Source organism: Acytostelium subglobosum (assembly GCF_000787575.1).
Source record: "Acytostelium subglobosum LB1 DNA, scaffold: scaffold3, whole genome shotgun sequence".
NCBI lineage: Eukaryota > Evosea > Eumycetozoa > Acytosteliales > Acytosteliaceae > Acytostelium > Acytostelium subglobosum.
In genome coordinates, this window is record NW_012236529.1 from 715251 (window position 1) to 738647 (window position 23397).

The 23397-nt window shown below is 42.5% G+C and overlaps 10 protein-coding genes across 10 annotated transcripts; 6 read left to right on the top strand and 4 right to left on the bottom strand.

Annotated features, from left to right (window-relative positions):
• Positions 1-157: 157 nt before the first annotated feature.
• SAMD00019534_017680 (hypothetical protein) lies at positions 158-502 on the bottom strand (the record flags this gene model as incomplete). Its single annotated transcript, XM_012902360.1, has 1 exon — positions 158-502. A coding segment is annotated over one exon (345 nt), but the record flags the coding sequence as incomplete, so codon positions are not given.
• Positions 503-1625: 1123 nt separating this feature from the next.
• On the bottom strand, positions 1626-2942 carry SAMD00019534_017700 (hypothetical protein; the record flags this gene model as incomplete). Its single annotated transcript, XM_012902361.1, has 4 exons — positions 1626-1692; positions 1803-2333; positions 2422-2573; positions 2643-2942. The coding sequence occupies 4 exons, from the start codon at positions 2940-2942 to the stop codon at positions 1626-1628; spliced, it is 1050 nt and encodes a 349-aa protein (XP_012757815.1).
• A 3253-nt stretch (positions 2943-6195) lies between these two features.
• SAMD00019534_017710 (hypothetical protein) lies at positions 6196-6354 on the top strand (the record flags this gene model as incomplete). The annotated part of the gene is made up of 1 exon (XM_012902362.1): positions 6196-6354. A coding segment is annotated over one exon (159 nt), but the record flags the coding sequence as incomplete, so codon positions are not given.
• Positions 6355-6797: 443 nt separating this feature from the next.
• SAMD00019534_017720 (hypothetical protein) lies at positions 6798-7776 on the top strand (the record flags this gene model as incomplete). Its single annotated transcript, XM_012902363.1, has 2 exons — positions 6798-7268; positions 7330-7776. Coding segments are annotated over 2 exons (918 nt in total), but the record flags the coding sequence as incomplete, so codon positions are not given.
• A 1574-nt stretch (positions 7777-9350) lies between these two features.
• On the top strand, positions 9351-11021 carry SAMD00019534_017730 (hypothetical protein; the record flags this gene model as incomplete). Its single annotated transcript, XM_012902364.1, has 3 exons — positions 9351-9915; positions 9981-10241; positions 10309-11021. The coding sequence occupies 3 exons, from the start codon at positions 9351-9353 to the stop codon at positions 11019-11021; spliced, it is 1539 nt and encodes a 512-aa protein (XP_012757818.1).
• A 108-nt stretch (positions 11022-11129) lies between these two features.
• Positions 11130-12988, bottom strand: SAMD00019534_017740 (hypothetical protein; the record flags this gene model as incomplete). The annotated part of the gene is made up of 3 exons (XM_012902365.1): positions 11130-11553; positions 11640-12796; positions 12950-12988. The coding sequence occupies 3 exons, from the start codon at positions 12986-12988 to the stop codon at positions 11130-11132; spliced, it is 1620 nt and encodes a 539-aa protein (XP_012757819.1).
• Positions 12989-15897: 2909 nt separating this feature from the next.
• Positions 15898-18184, top strand: SAMD00019534_017750 (hypothetical protein; the record flags this gene model as incomplete). Its single annotated transcript, XM_012902366.1, has 3 exons — positions 15898-16827; positions 16891-17097; positions 17207-18184. 3 exons carry the CDS (start codon positions 15898-15900, stop codon positions 18182-18184), a joined length of 2115 nt encoding a protein of 704 aa, XP_012757820.1.
• Positions 18185-18968: 784 nt separating this feature from the next.
• On the top strand, positions 18969-20708 carry SAMD00019534_017760 (hypothetical protein; the record flags this gene model as incomplete). Its single annotated transcript, XM_012902367.1, has 3 exons — positions 18969-19098; positions 19177-20361; positions 20446-20708. 3 exons carry the CDS (start codon positions 18969-18971, stop codon positions 20706-20708), a joined length of 1578 nt encoding a protein of 525 aa, XP_012757821.1.
• Positions 20709-20920: 212 nt separating this feature from the next.
• Positions 20921-22020, top strand: SAMD00019534_017770 (hypothetical protein; the record flags this gene model as incomplete). The annotated part of the gene is made up of 5 exons (XM_012902368.1): positions 20921-21088; positions 21151-21226; positions 21310-21485; positions 21583-21905; positions 21984-22020. 5 exons carry the CDS (start codon positions 20921-20923, stop codon positions 22018-22020), a joined length of 780 nt encoding a protein of 259 aa, XP_012757822.1.
• A 228-nt stretch (positions 22021-22248) lies between these two features.
• Positions 22249-23318, bottom strand: SAMD00019534_017780 (hypothetical protein; the record flags this gene model as incomplete). The annotated part of the gene is made up of 4 exons (XM_012902369.1): positions 22249-22604; positions 22672-22921; positions 22974-23197; positions 23258-23318. The coding sequence occupies 4 exons, from the start codon at positions 23316-23318 to the stop codon at positions 22249-22251; spliced, it is 891 nt and encodes a 296-aa protein (XP_012757823.1).
• Positions 23319-23397: the final 79 nt, after the last annotated feature.

Genomic DNA, 23397 nt, shown 5'->3' on the forward strand with positions numbered 1-23397 from the left:
TTGATTGAGTGATTGAGTGATTGAGTGATTGAGTATGTTAGTGTTTGTCAATGTTGTTTGATCGAGTTGCGTTGAGTTGAGTTGAATGAATTCGTGATCATGTGATCACACGAGTGATGATTGATTGATCAAACGATGATTGAGTGAATGTACATACAGCAGTGAGAGCATTGGCCAAACAACCGATTGAGCATGCTGCTTGAATGGAGGCAGCGAGCTTGTTATCAGAGACACCGAGGATGGCACCAGAGGCCTTCTTGAGGTTTTGAGTGAGGAAGGTCTCGAGAGAGTCTGTGACGATGCCTTCAGAGATCGAGTTGATGTTGTCGAGTGCGTCATGTGCCGACTTGAATGGCAAGCTACCAATGAACTTGGCACACTTGGAGAACTTCTCAAAGTCCATCATCGACTTTTGCACCTGAGCATTCTGGATCTGTTCCACACCACTGACGGTGAACAAGTTGTAACCAGTTGATGTTTCAAACAGAATGTGAGTTGCCATATTTAATTATATATATATTGTTTATGTATAAAGATATAAATATATATGTCTATCTGTCTGTTTGTATGTAGCACTCTTGTTTGTTTACCGAGAGACCTCTTCACACGAAACATGCATGCACTCAGACACACTCGCTTTCAGGCCACCCATCCTCGTTCGTTCCTGCAATCAGAAATTAAAATTAAATCAACAAAAATAAAAAAATTCGAGTGTGGTGTTTGACAAAGTGATAGTTTATGGGTCATTTCTACTCAATGAAACAGATACTGATTAATGGATAATAATGATGTCAATTATTATATATTTATTAGAGTGGAATACATTATATGATTGAATACAATCAATCACTGGCGGTCTAGAGTGTGGCAACAAAGTTCTTGATACAGATTAGATTCAATAAACGAAGACTTGGTGCTTCAATTCTAAAAGATAGATTATTAGAGGTTTGATTGTTGGCATCAATGCTGGTAACAGATGATACTGAAGAGTGGTCCACTATTGATGTAGTGTTGGTCAACTTGGAGATGGAAGAGATTGATTCTAATAAGTAGATAGTTTAATAATGTTAGGTTCGGTAATAATATTAATTGATGGAATGATACCATCATACTTACTATATAGCATTCTTTAAAGTTGTTATGATGGTTATGTTTGAATTGTATTGTGTACTCTTAAAAGTGATAATGGACTCCTTTAAATACATTATATTATTATATTATCAAAGAATTACTTGTTGTCGAAACGTTGTAGTTGTTCACTCATTCTCACAAACACACCAACACACTTTATCATTGACGTCAGCAATCATAAAGACGGATGTGGACAAAGGGGTGATCGGTCGATGTAGTAGGATTTATCGTTGACAATTACCATGCTTGTTGGTGGATTCATTTGATTGACCGAATGTATCAATCAAAGGAAGGAAGAATAATGACCATTTCCATCATCGATTGAGCCATTGTAAGAATAAATGAATGAATGAATGAAAATAATGATCTGACCAATCATATAATGATTGATTGATTGATTAAAAGATTAATATTATTGGGTTGTATGACTATCTATAGATTAGGTTGCCAAATTCTATCCCATTGATTTATTTGTCAATCAATGTGTACGCAATTTATCTGCAATTCCCTGACAGCCAACTGGACATTTGTCGCCAGTTGTGTCTGGGCAAATTCGACTCCCTATTTTTGACAAATAGGTCATATAGGTGATTGGTAGGTGGAGGAGGATCGGCTAGAAATGCTCCAAGGCTTGACTTAGGATAGTCTGCCTCACAGCTTTAAATACAAACTTAATGTTCTCAGTGTCGACGGCACATGTTGCATGTGTGTAAATTGTTCGGGGGGATGGTGCCTGTGCTAGATATTGTGATTGGATGAACATGGCGGCGTCCTTGTACTTGTTGGGACCGGTGTACTCGCTGAAGCACGACTGCAGTGGCACTCTCTTCAACTTCTCCTTGAACAGATCTTTCTTGTTCAGGAAGAGTACGATTGGTGTGTCCTTGAAGTAGTCACAGTTGACAATCTCTTTAAACAGGGCAAGTGACTCACGAGTACGGTTGACAGTCTCGTCCTCGCGCAGGACTTGGTCATAGTCACTCATGGCGGCAACAAAGATCACGGCAGTCACACAGTCGAAGCAGTGAATCCACTTGCGACGCTGTGAACGCTGACCACCGACATCGACAATCTTCAATCTGATCTTCTCGAATGTGAACTCTGACTCCTGAATACCAGTCGTCCTGACACGGCATCTCAGGACATCCTGCTCGTTGGGGATGAAATCCTCCTTCATGTATCTCTCTATATTATCAAAGAAGCTGTAATTGTTGTTGTTGTTTGTATGAATGTGTCAATATTTGTTACATTGTTGTCCGCGGAATAATAATTCACCACTTGTATACATACTAGGATGCAGAGTCATTCAGTTGGAAATGTTTATCCTTCTGAGCGTATGTGTCTTTGATTCCCCGGTCGTCCCATAAGTGTTTGATGTCCTCCGCCAGCAATAACCATGGTTCATTACCAATCGTCCTTCTTAATATATTGGCTGCTCTTTGCTGTTTGATTGGATTGATATGTTAGAATGTTATCAATCATATTTGTTTGTTCGGAAATATGTGACATACCTTGTTCTCTGGTTTCTCCAGTTCAATATTTAACTTTGCAGAGGCAGTAAGCAATGCCTCCATTTGGCTTATACAGTTTGAATATACAAAGGCGCGATACTCCATCAGCTCCTCTCTTGAGTATCCTCCATCTTCTTGGATGATCTTCATCTGTTTGAAAATGGTCGACTTGCCCGACTCACCAGGACCGAGGAGCAGCAACTTTACAAACTTTCTCGACTTTCTCCTGTCAGTCTCAATCATCCTGTCGATCTTGGAGGATGCCTCCGTCTCTTCTGAACCAAAGCATTTGAATCTCATTTTTTGATTGATTTGTTATGCTTTGCTTTGCTTTGTCTGTTGTTTGTTTTGTAAGTTTTGTTGAAAGAAAATAATAATCTAATTATAACAAGTATGTTAATATTATATATAATATAAATATATAATGTATAATGTATAATAATCTAGGTATGTAGATATATGTATGTTGTTGATGAAGAGGACCGATCAAAATAAAAAACCGAGCTTAACTGTACTGTCTCTCTCTTTGTTGTAGCTACAGGTGGTTATTAAATATATATATATATTTTGAATGAATAATTGATGTTGTTGTGTGTATCTTTATGTGTGTAAGTGTTAAGTGTAAGAGAGAGTGAGAGGTGTTGCAAAGAAGGAGTTAGCTTTGTTTGTTTGTTTGCTTGTTCTCAAGGACACTGTACGGTCGTGTGTGTGTTTGAATGAATGAATGAATGAATGTGTTTGGTAGTGGTAGTGGTTTGTGTTGTTGAGTGGTGAGAGGGAGTGAGTGAGTTAAGTTGAATTGAGATGTGTGTATGTGGTTGTCAAGTAAGTGGGTTGGCTAGCTTTTTGGACAACAATGGTGTGTATGTTGTTATGTGTATATCTTGTGTGCGTATGTCTTTGTCTTTGTGTTTGTGTGAGATAAGTAGATGTTGAAAGGAATGTGTTTGCAAACCAAACAATCTGGAGTCTCAAACCTTTAAAACTATAAGAACACAAACAAAGATGAAGTGTGCAGAGTGAATGTTTTGTTGTTGAGAGTGCGTGAGCTTACAAATAGTATCGGGGCCAAGGTAATTTGCAAGGCAGTAGTGTACAGGGAGGGCAAGAAAAAGATTGTTGTTGTTGATGATGTTGTGGATATTGGGGGTTGTCGACCAAGATTTGAATCTTGGTCAAAGGGAGTGGAGGTGGAAGTGAAAGAGATAGAGTTGGTTGTGAGCAATGCTTTGATGTTGATGTTGATTGAATGAATGAATAAATGGAATGAATGAATCAGAGTGAAGTGAGTAAGGTCAGTCCAACAAGTGACCAAGACTGTTAAATCACCGTTTGTTGTTGTTGGTGCATTATTGGTGTATTTGACGTTGTTGTTGATGATGTACACACACAGACACACATAAAGAGAGAGAAAATGAGAAAGAGACAACCAAAGAGGTCCTTGGTTGTTTGTGATTATGATGGTCTTTGGGCTGTTTGGTTGTTGGCTCCAATGAGGTCTCAGTGATGGCCTGGGATTGGTGGTGGTGCATAACGAGATACAGTGATCATTTGTTGTGTGTGTGTTGATCCACCCCCAATCATCTTCCCAAACACTGGACCCACGACAATCGTCAATAAAGGTTAGCCTGATCAAGTGCACCCCTTTGTGGTTGATCGTGATGGTAGCGTTGACCGTACGCAGCCGAAGCGATGGGAATTGGTGTAAACAGTGAGAGAATGATTGGAATGATTGTTGTTGAGCGGTAGTGAATGATTGGGTCTCACTTCCTACTTTCAAAGTAAGGTGAGACCTCAACTCAATCTATGAGTGGATGGATGGAAGTGAAGTGTGATAGACGACGGGCGATGTAAAGAATTGATTGACTGACTGATTGAACGAATGATGGATATGTTGGATGGATGTGAGGTGAGGTCTTTTGTCAACTTACAATACAAGCTAAATGTTATATATATTTGGTATTATTGGAGATGATTGTTGTCGTTCTAGAGTGCGATGTGAACAACAAGAGTCTTCTACTTGGGGGGGTTGATTGATTGTACTGTTACTTCTTTAGTATTGGTATTATTATTGGTTGGTAATGAGTTATGATTGATTGATGTGTTTAGTTGTTACAGTTGTTTGAGTGAGTGAATGCGGTGAGGTGAGTTGCGGTTCGTTCAAAGACAACAAATGTTTGTTTGTTTGTATGTTCTGTTTCTGTTTAGTTCTGGTCTTGGCTATGGAATGAATGAATGAAGGCTGTGGACGAGGTTGAGGGTTGTGGTTATTGGTGGTTGTTCTCGTGTTGTGTGTGTCAGTCTCTCTTTCTCTTTCTCTCTCTAACTCAGCTGTATATCACAATGCGAAAGATGTCGTTGTAAGCGTGTACCTTAACACACACTCCCTCACACACGCGCTCTCCAGACTGGTTTCATCACCTCTCACGAACCAAGTGGTAGGCGCTGCACCGCCATTCCATAGGCAGCCAGACACCAAGTAAGGTCCTCTTAGTCGCCAGGGTACTCAAACACACACATGACCCACGCCTCACACATACATGGCTATTAGCCATCACACACAATCAATCGATCAGCTGATTGTTGTTGAGTGTTTGGTGTATGAGTGATCAGTCTACTTAAACGAAAATAGGCTGGTAAACAATGAGATTCAACCAGCTGACGACTATTCTTAGATGATTCACCTTGGATCTGGATCATTCTGATGGACAGATAATTTGATAAATTTAGAGTTGTTTTTACTTTTGAACGAAAAAAGTGATCAGAACTGGGCCACTCAGCACCTGTTTGGGTCTTGCCAAATCAAATCACCCACCTGTTTTGGTGTTCATCATCGCTCATCGCGATTGAGCTTTTAAATGTTAGGCACTTTCCTGCTTTCATTGTGTTGTTTTATTGACTTTAGTTGTTGTAGCCGTTACTTCCAACCATCATCTCTAAAACACATGATTTAATATGTTCTGTTTGGAGATTTGGATAGAGGTGGGTCTGGACGAGATCAAGGGTTTGGATTGTCATCTTGTGACCAGACCTTGAGAGACCACCCATCATCTCCAACCATGGCCTCTGGTCTCCATTTGCAAGTGATTTGCATCACAAACGGTGTGCGCATCCCACCAACTTGTCAATGGGAGAATGACAGCTGAGTACCAACATGGGTGCCGCGGCAAGGCGTGTTTAGAATTAGGCCGAGTTGACGGACAGGGCTTGCAAAGTGATTGGTGGAAGGCCTTCCGATTCGAACCACCACACGCAACTTATACTACTTCCATTGCTAGTCCGTCTGAGTTGTTCAATGAACAATTGAGTGATCACTCTAACGCCACCAATATTGGATGGTCTGCACTATTGTAAATTTACTACTTTTGAGATTGAGTTCTGTAGGTCTGGATTGAGAACTTGGAGAGATGATCGATCAAGTCTGTATCTGAATACTTATAACGTGATCAAGTGTTGAGGCAATGGTCCTTGTGTTTGTATGAAGTGACAACTTGAATATAGGAGTTGGATCATTCATTGATCTTGTCGGGAGGGTGTAGAATAAAGAGAATGATCACAAATAATTGCAGGGCACTTAATCAAAGATTTTATCACCATTTTATTTAAACTCGAGTCGGCAACTCTAAAGAGACAAATAACGAAGAAGTTCCAAATATGGAAATTAATACCCCACATACACCAACAACAATGCAGACATCAACCACATACTTTCTAAAAAAGGATAACTTTTGAGATAACTATTGGGAAGGGTCCACTCCATTAATGAGACTTGTCCCTCTTATCCTTACTCCACATATTATTACATGTTAATTCTATATATTTCCTTTTTTGAACCATTTCCATTATCAGAATCAGAGTAGAGTGCCAACCTAATAACAACTCTATCAACTTTATTTAAACTTACAAATTAGGACATTTTTATCCTTTCCACAAGGAGTAATAATATGAAGTAATTTTTTGAAGTCATAGGGGAAGGTGAAGTGTAGACGAGTGGAATTAGGTGTATTGGCATTGCAAGTCAACTGTTGGCAGGGGACGAGAGACATAAATTTATTGACAGCGAGATGGATCATTAATTATTTTCAAGCAATCATACAATCAATTAGTAAATAGAAATAAAAAATAATAATAATAATGTCAACTCAAGTACATTCAGATCAGCATGCCAGGACTATGCTTCAGAGGTCGGGCTCTGGTACCTCTTTGAATAGTCCTCCAGATTTGTTATTATCAATGCCTCTGCATAAGGCAAATATTCAAATGCAGAGTGTAAATATATTGGACCCAAACATGCCAATTGAAGATGGATTCCATATCATTACCAAGGTATTGTCAGCGCCATTATTCGACAAGGATAGGAATCAGTTCATAGGTATACTTGATATTCGCCACTTCCTTGGCTATATCTTGTATAAACTACCATTGCCACCCTCTGGAATGAAGGAGAAGCAAGTCTATCTTCGAGACTTGGATCGTAGTCAATACACTATCTTGGATAGAAATTCAACAATATCCGAGTTGCTCAAGTACTTCAACACTGGTCTTCACTCTGCCTTTGTCCTCAATGAGATGAAGCAGATTGAGGTCATCACTCAAATATCATTCGCCAAATGGATAAAGGATAATGTATGTTAAGTTATGTTATGTTCATGTACCTAGAGAATGAGTTCATACTAATACTTGTTAGATTGAGAGACTGGGATCAATCAAGGAGCAGCCAATCAAGGATATCTTCAAGGGAGAACAACATCATAACTTTGCAAAGGTGCACTCCATCGAGAACTCAAAGTCAGTAGTTGAAGCTTTGAAGGAGTTGTATACCAAGAACATATATGGTATGCCTGTTGTTGACAAGGACCATAGGATTGTCGGCAACTTCTCAATCATTGATATCAAGGAGGCCAATGACAACCTTGACATGTTGATACTGCCGCTGAAGGACTACTTTGGAGAACGTCCCATATTCTCATGTTCTCAAGACGGCAAACTGGCGGAGTTGCTCGACATGTTTGTCCAAAAGAAGATCCATCGTGTCTATTTGACAGAGAAGGGACAGCCAGTCGGCATTGTGACCATCACCGATGTGATCGACATGCTCTATCTCAACCTAACCTACAGAGCAACAGGTGTTGAGAACTAAGATGTCTAATCATGGATGCTCTGTTGGTACCTTACAACGAGCAATTCATTATGGTTAGACAGCAAGTGTATAATAAGTAAACTTAATTAATTAACAACAACGAACCTTCCAAGAGTTCATTGTTGTGATCTATTATTGCTTGCTCCTAAAGTATGACGACAATATGTGAGTCAAAGACGTGTAGTCGGGCATCGATCATCGATTCACTGCAGTTTGTCTGTCGTCATTAACGAATGAGATGTCCATTCATACATCCAAACTATTGTTGACTGCATCCAGTCGATTGATATATGTTTATATGTATATAATTGGATGTTCAAAGTAGCAGAGAGAGGGTAGTAATTCACTTGTATGTATTAATATCGATATCCCGACAGTCATCATCTCAATATATATTCATTGCAATGAACTAGTATAAGTGTGTATGTATGTGTATGAGTGTCGACATGGACAACATTGATTGGATGAGTACTGTTAGTAGTAGTTGAGTTGAATATATGTGTGAATCAATGTGAATGAATGAGTGTGAGTGTTTGTTTAGATGTTGTGGCTGCGTAATCCTGTATCCATGGACACCGCATTAAGGGACGACAATCAAACAACCACCATTAATTAATAGTGGGTCATTGGGGTTGGGTGGTCAGTTGCTCAACACGTTCAATGTGTTGGCGACCATTGATCAAATAAATGTGTGTGAAGGGGGTCATTGGATATCAATCAAACAATCAATCCAGGCCATCTATTTATTGCAATTCATAGGGGATACATAGAGATAAAATACGTCCTTGGATGAATATATATGAGTGTGAATTCATTGATGGTATATTAAGACTCATTCACTCAATCAATCATTCATACATTCATCAATCAATCAATCAATCAATCAATCAATCAATCATAATATATTATAATCGTTGTTGATGCGTTGGTGGACCTAGTGGCGGTTGATTGTCGTTGCAAGCAAATATAACACATTTCCTTTAATGATTGGTGAGAGTAGTGATGGCAAGATGTATGTGTTAGAGAGTGCGGAAGACAGTAGCGTAGAATCCATCGATACTCCATCCTCCACAACCCTAAACCCATTGGTGTACAATTAAGGAAATAGCCATACCAGTCACAACCAGGTGCAATCACCAACAACATTGATCAATCAAACATCGGGCCACACCCCGACTGCCTAGCCATCCATCCATCCATCCCTCCTTCCAACGATCAATATCCTCACTCACTCCAGCAAGTGTTCCACACAGTCAGTCAGCCAATCAATCAATCACTAACTCACCCTTACATATAGCAAGGAAACCAAAGTACTCTATTCCGAACGTACTCCGCATTCCATTCCAACACAACAACTAACTATTCATTCACCAGTTCCCCATCAATCAACATTCATTGTTATCTTTACCTTCTTATACTTATATGTATAAATATATAAATAATCATATACATATATAATTAATAACTAAGTCAGGTAATTAATACTAATTATTATCTAATATATACTACTATTATTTCTATTAATATTATTTATTTATTTATTTATTATTATACCAATTAATTACACAATGGCATCAACGACAGTTGCTAATGGATATAATATCGACAATGTTCCCGCCACCGATAGATACTATGGCGCACAACAACATCAACATCAACATCAACAACCAAAGAAGTTTGGCGGAGTCAATCAAACAAAGAGAATTGGAAACTACTTGCTCGGCAAAACAATTGGTGCAGGAACATCCAGCAAGGTTAAGCTGGGTACCAATATAATCACTGGAAAAAAGGTGGCCGTAAAGATTACAAAACCCAGGAAGACCAAGGAGCGCACTGAGATCGAGCGTGAGATATCCATTCTCAAGGTGCTCAAACATGATCACATAGTCCAATTGATAGATGCTATATATGACGAGGAGAAGGGCAGGATATGTCTGGTCCTGGAATATATCCAGGGTGGAGAGTTGTTTGACTACATTGTCTCACGTGGTCGTCTTTCCGAACGTGATGCTCGCAAGCTTATACGTCAGATCATCGCCGGTCTATCCTACTGCCATTCCAACAATGTATGCCATCGTGATCTAAAGTTGGAGAACATCTTGATCGATGATAATGGAAACATCAAGATTAGTGGTATGTATAGTCATCATCATCATCTGATCATTCCTTCTAACATTGATTCATTGATTGATTGATAGACTTTGGTTATAGTAACTACTTTAAGCCAGGCAACTTGCTTGGTACATTCTGTGGATCGCCTGTCTATGCACCACCAGAGATTTTGTTGGAGAAGAAGTATAATGGAGGCGAGGTTGACATATGGAGCATTGGTGTCATCCTCTATGCAATGGTCACTGGTCAACTGCCATGGACATTGACCGATGGTGTTCAAGTTGAGGGTCTGGACAGGCTACTGAAGGGAGAGTTTAGATTCCCTCCAAGTGTATTGCTGAGCAATGGTAAGTCGATCATTGTGGACATCCAAACATTGTATGACATGTTACTGACTGACACTATCCTTCAAAGAGGTGAAGCAACTGATATGTAGAATGATCGTTGCCAATCCAGGAGATAGAGCAAAGATGTCTGAGATCAAGAGCAATGCATGGATCAATAAGGGTTATGAGTTGGATCCTGAACAAGAGTATTATAAGAAGCATGGCAATGATGACTCGAGAATGGAGGACGCGTATAGGATGATGAGGGAGAATAGGTCACCATTGTATAACAGTGCGCCAAACATACCTTCACCAGCATTATCGTCGCCAACTGCCTCCATGTCCATGAACAACTCGTTCTGTGGCACAACCAGTCTGATGGTTGGTACCTCTCCATCAATGGGCTCGCCTGCACACAGTGGCATGGCTACACCAATGCTCAGTCCAATCTCGTCCAACTCTTCATCGCTGTCTAGCTCTTGTGCCCAGCCCCAGTCACTCCCAGCCACGTCTCCTCTGTCGCTGTCGACACCTTCCTCCGGAAGTAGCAAGGCCAGTTTATTTCATGGACTGTTCAAGAAGAAGCAGAGCAGTTCCAGTGGTGCAAGTAGTAGCAGTGGCCATAGCAGCTGCAATGGCGCTGACCTTGACACATCCGATGCTTGTTCGGCTGTAGAGTGTTCTAAGGAGCACGACCCTGCTGCCTCTGTTGCAACCAAAAGACGTTTCAACCTAGAAGACATGCTAAAGGCTTTGAAGGGCGGGAAGACCAAGCATCAGGCCATCCATGTCAATAAATAGTGGACTAGTACTCCTCCTAAGCATATCTGTATCGGTCTCTATCTGTTTGATGGTCGCCAATCCAAATGAATGGGGCGATCATCACATTGCGTGCACTCGTATGTTTGATCATGGTGACAGCGTGTTCAATTCAGTGTTGTCATCGGTGTCGTCAGTGCTGTTGTTATCGTCGGTGTTGTCTGTGTTGTTATCGTCGGTGGTGATGACGATTTCTTGGTTATTTGTGTCACTGTTGTCGCTGTTGTTGTTGTTGACGTTATGCTCCAGAATAAAGTTGAGCTCTGCTTGAATGTAATCCCTTCCAATGGCATCAAGTTGTAGCTCGAAAATCTCCTTTGCCCTCTCATAGATGATTACATCCATCCAATTGAGCTTGCGTATTGTGTTCTTTGTAGTCTCTGATACCTCTATCTTTGACTTGGCCCTGCCAACATTCTTCCTGACTGGCATCACATGCTCAAAGCCAGTATAATATGAAAGCATAACCATCGACTCATCGAATCGTTCTGTCAGGCCAACAAACTTGATTGAACTATGTAGTTGGATGGGTTGGGGTTGGTGTGAGATTGATTGATTGTTTGGAATCATTCCGCTCACTCACTCAATCAAATTACTTACTACTTCAAATGGTGCATTGCAATCTCGAGGGCATCCTCGCGGAAGGGTACTTGACGACTGGATCCGAGCAATCTTCGTGTCTGTTCGTTGTCCGCCGCTGGCTGACGAACCATCCACTCGGTGATATTGTAGCGCATGGCGGATGCGTGCAGTGGATGTGTCTTGCTGTCACGCAGGAAGTAGTAGTGTGAGATTACACGCTCGACTGGCTCTCGGAACATTGTCAGGTATGAGTACTTATTCAGACCATCAGGGCGGTCTGGTATGGCAATTGGGTCGGCCTCGTGGAAATAATGATGGAGGCCGAAATGGAAGTGGCCAAAGAGCACCGAGGAGTTCATGACTCGCGGGATGTCTTGGATGGGCGGATGGACGACATTGTGATAGAGTGTGTTGTTGGCGTTCAGCTCAAAGATGTCGACGAGACTGGTACCGCCCGTCTTTGGTATGTGGATGAAGATCAGTGGACGGGGCAGGCAGTAGGGGTTGAGCGCGGGGTCACTCTTCCAAGCAGTGTCGGAAAACAGCGCGGGCCATTGGCTGGCTGGCGGCGGACTGTAGTCTGGTAACTTGGGCACAGCGGCGTAGCCGAATCTCTTGATCCAGCCCTCATCGTCCAGCTCCTTGGTGAGGACAGCAATCTTTTCCAAACGATACTCTCTGCGTACTTTATCATAGAGAATCTTCTGCTCCCTATCATTCAATCTCTGTCGCTCTATCTTCTCCTTGTGGCTGGCTTGTCTGGCGGTGGCAAAGTCACTCCTCTTTGGTCGTCCAGGTCCAGGCCTGTATGCCCGTAGAATAGCCAACAAAGGGTCCTCCTGGTCTGATCCGGGCTCGCCCACGTCATTGTCGTTCTTCAACGGTTGGTCATTCATAAGGTTGCCCTTGCTATTACCAGGGTCTTGATCATCGATTTGGAATCCTTGTTTGAGCAGTTGGTCAATGTCTGTGGATGCCGTAGCAGGACGGTGTTGTTTTGGTTTGTTGACTTCGTCGTCATCATAATTCCAACCTGAATGAGTGGCAATGTTGTCCGATGATTCTGATCCAGTAATCTGGAAGCCATTGGCCTCATCCTTACTATCACCACTACTACCCAATACTATAACATGATCATCCAGATGCTTATCACCACCATCATCTGGCTGTCTCAACTGTTTGTTATTATCATTATCATTATTATTATCATTATTATTATTATTATTATTATTATTAATATTATTGTTGTTGTAATTGTGTTGATTGTTGCTTGTTACTGTCGTTTCACTTGTTGTTGGTGTTGATATTGTTGTTGTTGTAATTAATACATTTGCCTTCTCCTGTTGTTGTTGATTGATACTCAACATCCACCAAGTTGAAAGAAGTAGAAGTGAGCACAGTATTATCTTCTTCTCTTTGCTACGCAACAACATTGTTTGTGTGTTATGTACATGTATCTTTCGTGTTAACCGTCGAATGGTTCTAGAGTGTGTGTGCTCGTATGTCTTTGCATTCACTCTCACTCATTGCATCAAGAGTTATCAGATCAGCCCAAGCCCCAGTACCATTGTAGTTTCACAAAATATCTAACAATTATTAGATTTCGTCTTCAAAAAAAAGAGAAAACAAGACATTAACAAGTTCGCCAACTATTTAGTTATTATTATTATTATTACTTCAACAATTAATCAATTAATCAATCAATCAATGATGTAGCTCACACAACTGATTAATCATCACATGGACATGTTATGGGATTCAATCAATCAATCAATCAGTTCACATTTCATGACTTACTGACTGAATGACCAGTTAAAGAAAGGTGTACGAAAGAAGACGAATGTAGTAGCGTATTTGCAAATGTCGTCTTGTTTATATATGTGTCATGTAACCTTATGATAATATAGGTGGGATGAATGATTGTCTGATTGATTTCAAAGGGTCTGGTAAGAATCCCAAACTACAAGATAACGTCAACAAACTACACTTGTACTTAATCAATCAATTCAATCAAACAGATCAATCAGATCAATCAATTACAATCAAACATCGGACGGTTGAGAATGTCGATGATCCATCCATGTAAGTACTGAAGTGACTTCGAAGTCTGCATGCAGAGTACCTTGATTACCTGTTTTAGTGCATAGTCGTTTCCTACCTACTACTACTTCAACAACACTCGCAAGGTCATTTGATTGATTGGTTGATGGTCGATTAACTGAATCGCCCAGTATTCAACTCCAACCTATCTACATACATGCGCCAAGTAAGTATACTTTGGTTAGCAAGGCAATACCGTGATCCAATTCAATCTCAAGATAGACGTGAACGTGCAGAAAGAAGAAGATGTCTATGCTGTGCGCCAATGACAGGTCTCTCGAGAGAAAGAAAGAGGGGCAGCAGCGAGTGGACCACCATCACCACCATATCTGTGGCGTTTCTCCGGCTTCAATCGTAAAGCGGAAGGGGGGCCATAGACAGGACGGTGGCTGGCCACTTATGCAAGGATGTCCTTTTGGTGATTGGGCAATGAATATTAGGTGTGATCTCTATCCTGATCAATCACATCCACGCACTTCCACAGACACAGACTGCATCAAATAACGATTTTGATAATGCGATCGATATACGTTGATAAAGATGGGCACGACTTAGTAACTAGAACGAGTGCACGCCCTTAAATGAACGGTTAGAAATAGACCAAACTCAAACTTATTGGCCACAGCTTCTCCCAGATGGCAGGCAGGATTCATGTGGGACGTTCCAGAGCCATGCCCCCATGCGGACCAGATGATGCTCGACAAGCCGTGATGCAAGTCCAGATTGCCCAGCTTGGTTAATTTATAAAAATATCTCGACCAGACAGTCAGACGGTGGTCAGCTGACCACCACACCCGAATCATCTTATTGGCGGAAGCTGCAACATCACGTGGTGGGGCACGCAATGAATAGACGCACTCGAACTGTCTTTGCCCTTTTTTGAATTCAAACCATTGCGATCATCCATTCACGTCTCATTCAGGCCATGGTGGCCATGTGACGCACAGGGACGTCGCACTCACTCGCTTCCTCTCTACCTCACAAGCCAACTCACATTCATACGCACACTCACACATTTGATTGATTGAATCAAACAAACAAGAACTGAAACAGTCGACATCACTACTTGCAATCTGATTCCTTTCAATAATAATATCAAGGACTCGTGATTGGTTAAGAGTGTGTGAGTGTCTTCTCCCCCCAACCGATCCGTCTTTATTGCATGACACTCGTGTGGCTCCGCGCCTTCTTTGACCAACTCAACAACTATCATCTCATCATCAACCATCATCCGTCCGTCCGTCCTTCTTGTTCTGTACCAATAGGATTGATTGGTTGATTGATTGTTTCATTACACATCACCACCAAACCACCATCATTAAACACAGATAATCTGTCGATCACAAATCATTCAAGACAGTCAACCAGTCAGCCATCCAGTAGCCAATCCAGGTCTGTCATTCAGTGTATTGTACGGTCCAAACCTGTCATCCATTCATTCATTCATTCATTCAGTCCACCACCCTCCCTCTCTCCACCCTCACTCTTGCTCATTCATTAGATATATATATATCTATATGTACTGACGACAATCACAACAATCACACCCTCACATCGATCTTGTCCTCTCACCCCTAACTCCAACCACCCTCGCTGTCTTTCATTCATTCATTCACTTCATTCATTCTTCATTCTATCTATTCATTCAATCCCATTCACACACACTCATACACACACACACTCACACACATACACAAACACTCATCTCACCTCAAAGTGGTCGTTGTCCTTGTTAGTTAGTTGATTGATCCAGCCTTTGGCCCCAGCCAGCCACATAGGGCAGCCACCTCCCAACAACTCCCCACACACAAACAAACGAGACATTTATTCCTCAAGTCCTCCAACCAGAAGCGCTGTTGTAGACAACAATATCCTGATCCCTGTCAACAGCACCCACAACTATCATTCAGTCGGTCGCCAGCCAGTCAAACGGACAATTAATTGTTAACAGTCCAAGGAAGGACAAACATCATAATTACCCCACGCAACATCAATCTTTCCTTTTCTTCTTTGTATCATTACGCCCCTTTACAATCAATCAATCATTCGATCAATCAATCATTCCATTCATCCAATTTCAATCAATCAATCAATTAATCAATCAAATATTTCAAACAAATTATTAATTATTAATTATTTGATATTCCCAAATTAAGAATTAAGAATGTCTATCCGGATGTCACAATTATTTATATATGCCTCGGTGTTGCTCCTTCTGTTGCTGCTGCCCTCGGCCAATGTGGCCCGCCAAACATCCATGAAGGACTCGCTAAAGGCCGCCCTGCTCCTCTCTGGAAACTTTAGAGACGTTGGCTTTAATTATGCATGCAACCAAGCCTTCATGGAGATGGAGAGTGCGCTCCAGCTCAACGGCCGCACCAGGGTCGTCAATGACATTAACTCCTACGAGCAGACGACCGACGCCATCAATGCCCTGATTCGTGATGGTTTCAATTTTATCATTGGAAGCTCGATCGAGCACATGGGTTCCCTCAATGATAACGCACCAAAGAACCCAGACGCATTCTTTTTGGTCAGATGGATGACCACGCCGGCTGCGCCCAACATCAGGAACATTTTCATTGACTTTGGCATAGGTCACTACCTCCAGGGCTACTTTGCCGCCCTGCAGACCAAGACGCAACAGATTGGAATCATCACTCCAGGTCCCCCCGCATTCGGCTACGTCACAGCCAACTCCTTCTACCTGGGAGCCATGGCCTACAACGATAAGGTCAAGGTGCACTCCATCGAGACTGGCTCCTGGAACCCTGACATCGAGATCGCCGAAGGTGCCACCAACTACCTGATAGACTTGGGTGTCGATGTCTTGACCAACAGCCAGGACGACCTCACCGTGCAACAGGTGGCCTCGCTTCGCAACACGACCTCATTCGGCACATCTGGTGCATCAATCTCCAAACTGCTCGGATCGACCATTCTCACCAGTATCATCACCAACTGGGCTCCATGTTACCTTGCCGCCGCCAAGGACATTGTCGAGGGCAACTGGAACCATCCAACCGGACTCTACAACAATATAGGTGTCTACTTTGGCACACTTGCTGAGGGTGGTATCAAGTTGGACACACCTTACAGTTACATGGTATGTTGATTGATCCATTGATCCATTGATTGATTGCTGACAATTGCCCCTTTCACTTTATAGGTTTCCAATGATACAATCTCCAAGATGGATACACTTATGACCAAGTTAAAGAACATATCACAAGAGGATCAACCATACACTTTCAATCCAATTTACGCAGAGAGTCCATATAATTCCTCAAGATTGAATGAGTTCATTTTACTAAAGAGTGAATTCCTCCTCCCTGGAGTTGTCAACCATCACAGATACGTCATTCCACCAACTGAGGTATGTATGAATGAATGAATGAATCAATGACTGGATGACTGGTTGGACATCACACTAACCAATCCAATCAATCAATCCATGGACCATCCACTAATTCCATCAATTATAGTACAAGGTTACAAACTCAATCAAGTATGGATTCTCAATCACTGCTGGAATTGTTGGATTCTTGGCACTTTTGATTATGATTGCTTTGGTCATCTTCCGCAAGACTAATATTATGCGATCGGCCAGTCCACTGTTCTGTATTCTCATTGTGTTTGGAGGCATGCTCATCTACACTGGTGTCATCCTCTGGGTGCAAGACCCCACGGCCGCATTGTGCCGCGCACGTGTCTGGATGCTGTCGCTCGGCTACACCATCCTGCTGGGCAACATGGTGATCAAGAACTTCCGCATCTGGCTCATCTTTGACAACCCCCACTTGAAGCGCTTGAAGATCACCAACGCCAAGCTGTTCCCATGGTTGTGCGGCATCGTCCTGATCAACTGCACCATCCTGGCCGCCTGGACCGGAGTCGGCGAGATCAATGCCAACCCCTTCTACGGCTTCGAGGGCATCAGGCAATACGACTACCGTACCGTGTGCGACTCTAACCACGACGGCAACACCGTGCTCTACATCCTGCTCATCTACCACGCCGTCCTCCTCGTCATTGGATGTTTCGTCTCGTGGAAGATCCGTGTCGTCGACATCTCCGAGTTCAACGAGTCCAAGCCCATCGCCAACACGCTGTACGCCATCTCCTTCTGTCTGTTCATCATCATCCCGCTGATGGTGGCCCAGCAGAACTACGACGGCAAGATCATCATCATCTGCGCGTCGGCCATCTTCACCACCGCGTCCGCACTGGCCATCCTGTTTGTGCCCAAGTTCTGGCGCCTCTACACCAAGGGACTCGACGCCGATCCCTTCTCATCGTCCAAGTCGCTGTCATTCGGCAACTCCACCATGCAGCGCGGCAACTTTGCCGGCACCCTCGGTGCCTCTGAGATGGAGTCGCTGCCAGCGACCAACACCAACAACAGCAGCGCGGGTTCCACTACCGACCACAAGTCGATCAGCGCCCAGCAGGATCTCGAGTAATCACTCTCTGGTCCTCTGTCCCCACCTGTCCGATATTACACTATCCAATCCTCCACTCTCCCTCATACATCTCTCTCTCTCTCTCTCTCTCTACTCTAATTCTATCCAAAAGAGTACAGCGGTAGTCCGACCCAACTCCGCGTCACTACACTCTTTCTCTCTCTCTCTCTCTCTCTCTCTCCTTCCCTCACTTCCTCATATTCCCGTCGACGGGTATTGTGACATACATCCATCTATCTCAAACAATCAATCAACAAATAATAATAATAATAGTAACAATAACAACAAATAATAATAATAATAACATGCTACTACTACCACAACTACTCAACCTAACCACCTTGTATCGAATACTACCTACCTTACCTACCAACCAAACAACCAACCAACCAAATAATAACAAACCAATTAGAAAAGAGTGAAGAATGTGTCCTCTTTGTATTGTTAACATCAATAATGTCTCAAACAACAATAAAGAATGATACGACACACCATCCCCCTTCATTGTGATAATATATATTATCTCTTTTTGTAGTCCTAGTTATAACAACAATTACGACCTTCTGTTCGACCTTGGACAAGACCACCTTCCCAGGTCCAAACAACACACTTTGTTCTCTTGACCATAAATGTTGATTCGACTTTTCTTGGTGCGCAAAGACAACAACAAGATACTTTCCAATGAACAACAACTTCATCTTAAGTTAAATACCTAACTTTGCTTCATGTTTGTTATGTTGTATTGTGTTGTTGTAGTTGTATATATATATTGTAATAAATAATAATGGAGTCTGTTAAAACAACACCTGTAGAGATAAAGGAAGGACTAAAGTTCAGATTGAGAAGTCGTAAAGGACACAAGAACAGAGATGGTGATTCAGATTGGTATCTGGCTTACTACGATAAAGATGGTCGTATGTATTGTTCATTCATTCATTCAATCAATCAAGTATTCAAACAAACAACTAAACTTACACTGACTGACAATGTAGTTGTCACCAATGGATCAACCAACAAACACTCTGAATGGATTATCAAGTCTGTGGATAAGACAAATGATATAGTGTATATTAAGCATTGTGGAGCTGGTAGTCACTACTTGGGCATTACTGAACAGTTGGAGGCAACGGCCGATGGTGATCCAGAGTTCTCGGCAAAGTTGAGGTTGATCTGGCTCGACTCTGGAAGAGTGTGTATCATGTCCTACACACAACGCGAGAGAAAGAATAGGACTGGCAGTGCAGGTCCACATATTGGAGTGGCACCACGTGGTGATCTGATTGGAAATGCTGGACGTGGAGACTGGGGCCAGTTCGACCTCATCCCCATTCTCCCAGAAGGGGAGGTGGCATCAGCTACATTGTCGCTCACCAGCCTTTCCATCTCGGACCCGGGCAGTCCTGCCATGCGTCTACTCACCGACTTTCCCCGCCATCGCCAGATGTTTGGAGGTGTGTTCTTCATTGAGCAGAAGCCGACCAAACTAGTCAAGGCACAACTAAAGGTGGACATCAAGTTACCACACATGAAAGTTGACCGATGGGCATTGGTCACCGCTGCCCCACCCTCGCCACTACCCATCCAAGACGTGAAGCAGGCTTCACTCAAGGTGTACAATGGTGCTGGCGACCAGCTTGTGTCAGGCGGCGACATGTTACAGACCAAGAACGGACACTTCATGTTCCGTGCGTTGGCCAAGGGACATCAGCACCATGTCCAAGCTCGCTACGAGATCGAGGCACAACTGTTCGCCATCAGCCTCAAGCAGGCCGGTCCCAAAGACCACGTGCCTTCTGTAGTGCCACTGTCAGCAGAGCAGCGTGCCTATCATCTCAAACACACGACATTGATGGACTTTAACAACACCAACTTTGTACAATGGGTCAATGGCAACAACCTACACCCGATACCCTTTGTGGCAGAGGGCGTCGAGCCCCTGCTATGCTTTGCATACCGCGTGTTCCTCTTCCTCAAGATATACTTCTCCTACATCTATGCCCAGGAAGTCAAATCACGCAAAGCATCCGACACCATCGTAGCCCGTGCCACTGACTGCGGTGGCTTCTGCATTCTATTCGCAGCCATCATGCGTATGCATGGCATACCCGCACGTCTCCTATTTGGTAGATGGGCCAGCACACCAGCTGAAGGAGAGCAATGCTTCCATGTCAAGGGAGGTGAGTATCAAACATTCATTCAATCAATCAATCAATCAATCAATCAATCAATGTCTAACATCCAATTAATCAAACATATAATAGAGTTCTACGCTGATGGTATTGGATGGATACCTTATGATCCAGCATCAGCAATATTACATGACCACGCAACTCCACATACCAAGTTCTTTGGTAATGATGGTGGCAACTTCATCACAATGCACTTGGATCATAATATTGATGGAATAGACACGGCAATCATTGGTAACAAGCAGTTGGAGTTCACTCAAGGTGTATCATACTGGGTCACTGGTTCTGGTACGAATGACAAGTCGTCCGTCGTCCAGAAGTGGACTGTACAGTGACAGAGTGGATACTCTCCTGGATGTGCCTCATCACACTCCCACCCAATCAATCAAACAATCAATCAAATTGATTTTTCAGAATTTTTTCTTATTAGATTGAGGGAGTTTGTTTGTGAAGTGCCTTGTTCATCATCTTCATCATTATCATCATCACTTAATAGAGATAGATAGATACAATATACACCAAAATACATACATATATAATATAAAGGATGAGTCAAACAGCTGATGTGTTAACAGATGGTACAGCTTTGAAGCAATACATTGTACTGGCAAAGGGAAACAAGGGAAGAGCTTGTGCTGCCCTCATCGAACAGGTATTGGCCAATCCCAATGTCTTTGTCTTTGGTGAGCTGTTAGATATGCCCAATGTACAAGCTGTATGTTGTCATCATGAATCATTGATCACTCATTCACTCACTCTCACTCACTCATTCATTAGCTGCAACAATCAGAGTTCAAGTCCTCCTATGACTTGCTCAATATATTCGCATTTGGAACCTATAATGAATATCTCAGTATGTTGAATGCTTACCCTGTTGCCAACAACAGGATGTCCTGTCACAGGCGACCCATTACTGACTCACAACAACAACAACAGAGAACAAAGACGCATTGCCAGCACTTACACCAGCGATGATCACAAAGCTAAGACAGCTGACAATTGTATATTTATCCACAGTCTCAAAGGTCATCCCCTACGCCATACTCCAAGAGCAACTCGGAATACAGAGTCTCAGAGAGTTGGAAGACTTGATTATCGAATCCATTTACCAAGTATGATCATCTCATGATGTTGGGGCGGCATGTCAATGATCCAACAATCAATCAATCAATCTAACTCTTCCAATCACTCTCCACAAACAAACAACAGAATGTCATCAAGGGAAAGCTTGACCAGAAGAACAAGCACTTAGAGATAGAGTTTGCCATTGGCAGAGATGTATCGATTGGCCAGATCGACAATGTTATTGCCACGCTGGACAATTGGATTGGAACATCTGATACATTGTTGAACAACATTACCTCGCTTATGGAGCATGCTGATAAGGTGCACCACAAGAACCGTGTCGATAGAGATGAGTTGGCCAGCAGGATCGAGGTGGCCAAGTCACAGATCAAGCCAGAGATGGCCACTGACATGTCCGCACATCCATTCGAGTCACATGAATACATGGATGAGAGAATGAGGAAAGGGTAAGTCTACGTTTAGACGACAGGTTCATCATCAATGGTCAGTCTTGTTAACTAACATTCGAATGTCTAACCCTGCAGAAGCAAGTTGAAGATGAAAGAGTCGTTCAGAAAATAGGTGTATACATAACTTAGTTCATCAATCACTCTTCCTCCTTCCTCCTCCTTATCAACAACTCAACTCAACTCAAGCAATCAATCAACCTCAATCAATGAATGAATGAATGGATGGATTGATTGATGTCAACAATACAATAAAGCAATCAAGCAAGCAAGAAGAGAGGGACCTCTAGTGTATTTCTCAAGAAGGAAGATATGGTTGTTTATGTACATAAGATTGTGTTGGTTATGGTTTGCGACACTCCCAGTAGCGTAGAGTGCCATCGGCAGAGCTGGATAGGATGTTCTTGTTGGTTGGATGTGTGTCTACACAAGTGATCACTCCAGTATGACCTTGTAGACGATTCAGTACTGTAGCATCCACGACGTCCCATAGGAATATATCATTGTTCTCCGATCCACTGACTATCGTTGCATCATCAAACATCGTACAACTATTCATCTTGTATGTGTTGTTGGTATGGCCTGCAAACTCATTCAGCAAGTCGCCAGTCTTCTTCTCCAACAGTCTCACACAGCTGTCCATCGAGCTGACCAACAGACACCTCTTATCATGTGTCAAGTATACAGAGGTCAATGGATCTAGGTGTATGTAATGCATCATTGTGTTAGAGTAGGAGAATGATTATGGGTATGGATTGCTACTTACGATGCAGCTGGTCTGTCCTCAGTTTGCCCATCCTAACGTCATAGGTTCGCACAGACCCGTCTACACTTGTTGATATGATCTCATTGTCTTCGTCATTGATGATGACTGATGTGATACTGTCTTGAGCTTCGTTCAACACTTGGATTGGGTCTGCATTCCTTGACTTCAAGTCCCATATCTTGATCTTCTTGTCATAAGAACCAGATAACAATAGACTGCTATCATTGTTAACTACAATGGTATTGATTGTCTGCATGATGGTGAGAACGAGGTATTATGTTACTTCTGACTGACCTACTTACCTCTGCATGACCTTTGAATCGTCTGACTACCTCGCCAGAGGAGATGTCCCATTGGAATAGTTGTCGCTCGGCACAGCTGAATATTTGTTGATTGTCTGTACAACTTCGTACATCACCAACAGCATAGCCATGTACATCGAATGTATGTATCAGTGTCTGTTTAGCAGGGTTCCATAGTTTGATCGTCCTATCATATCCACCACTGAGACAATAAGTACCCTCACCTGTAGTCGGGTAAGTGTCAATGCTCCAATCATTCGTTCATTCACAATAACATTACATACTATTGAACCTAACTACAAGTACTGAACCTTGATGACCTTGTAACAAGTGATTACTATACATATATGTGTACAAACTTATGCAGTTTGATCGAATGGTTGATTGAATGAATGGAGTCGGGGAGTTGGAGTTGGAGGAAGTT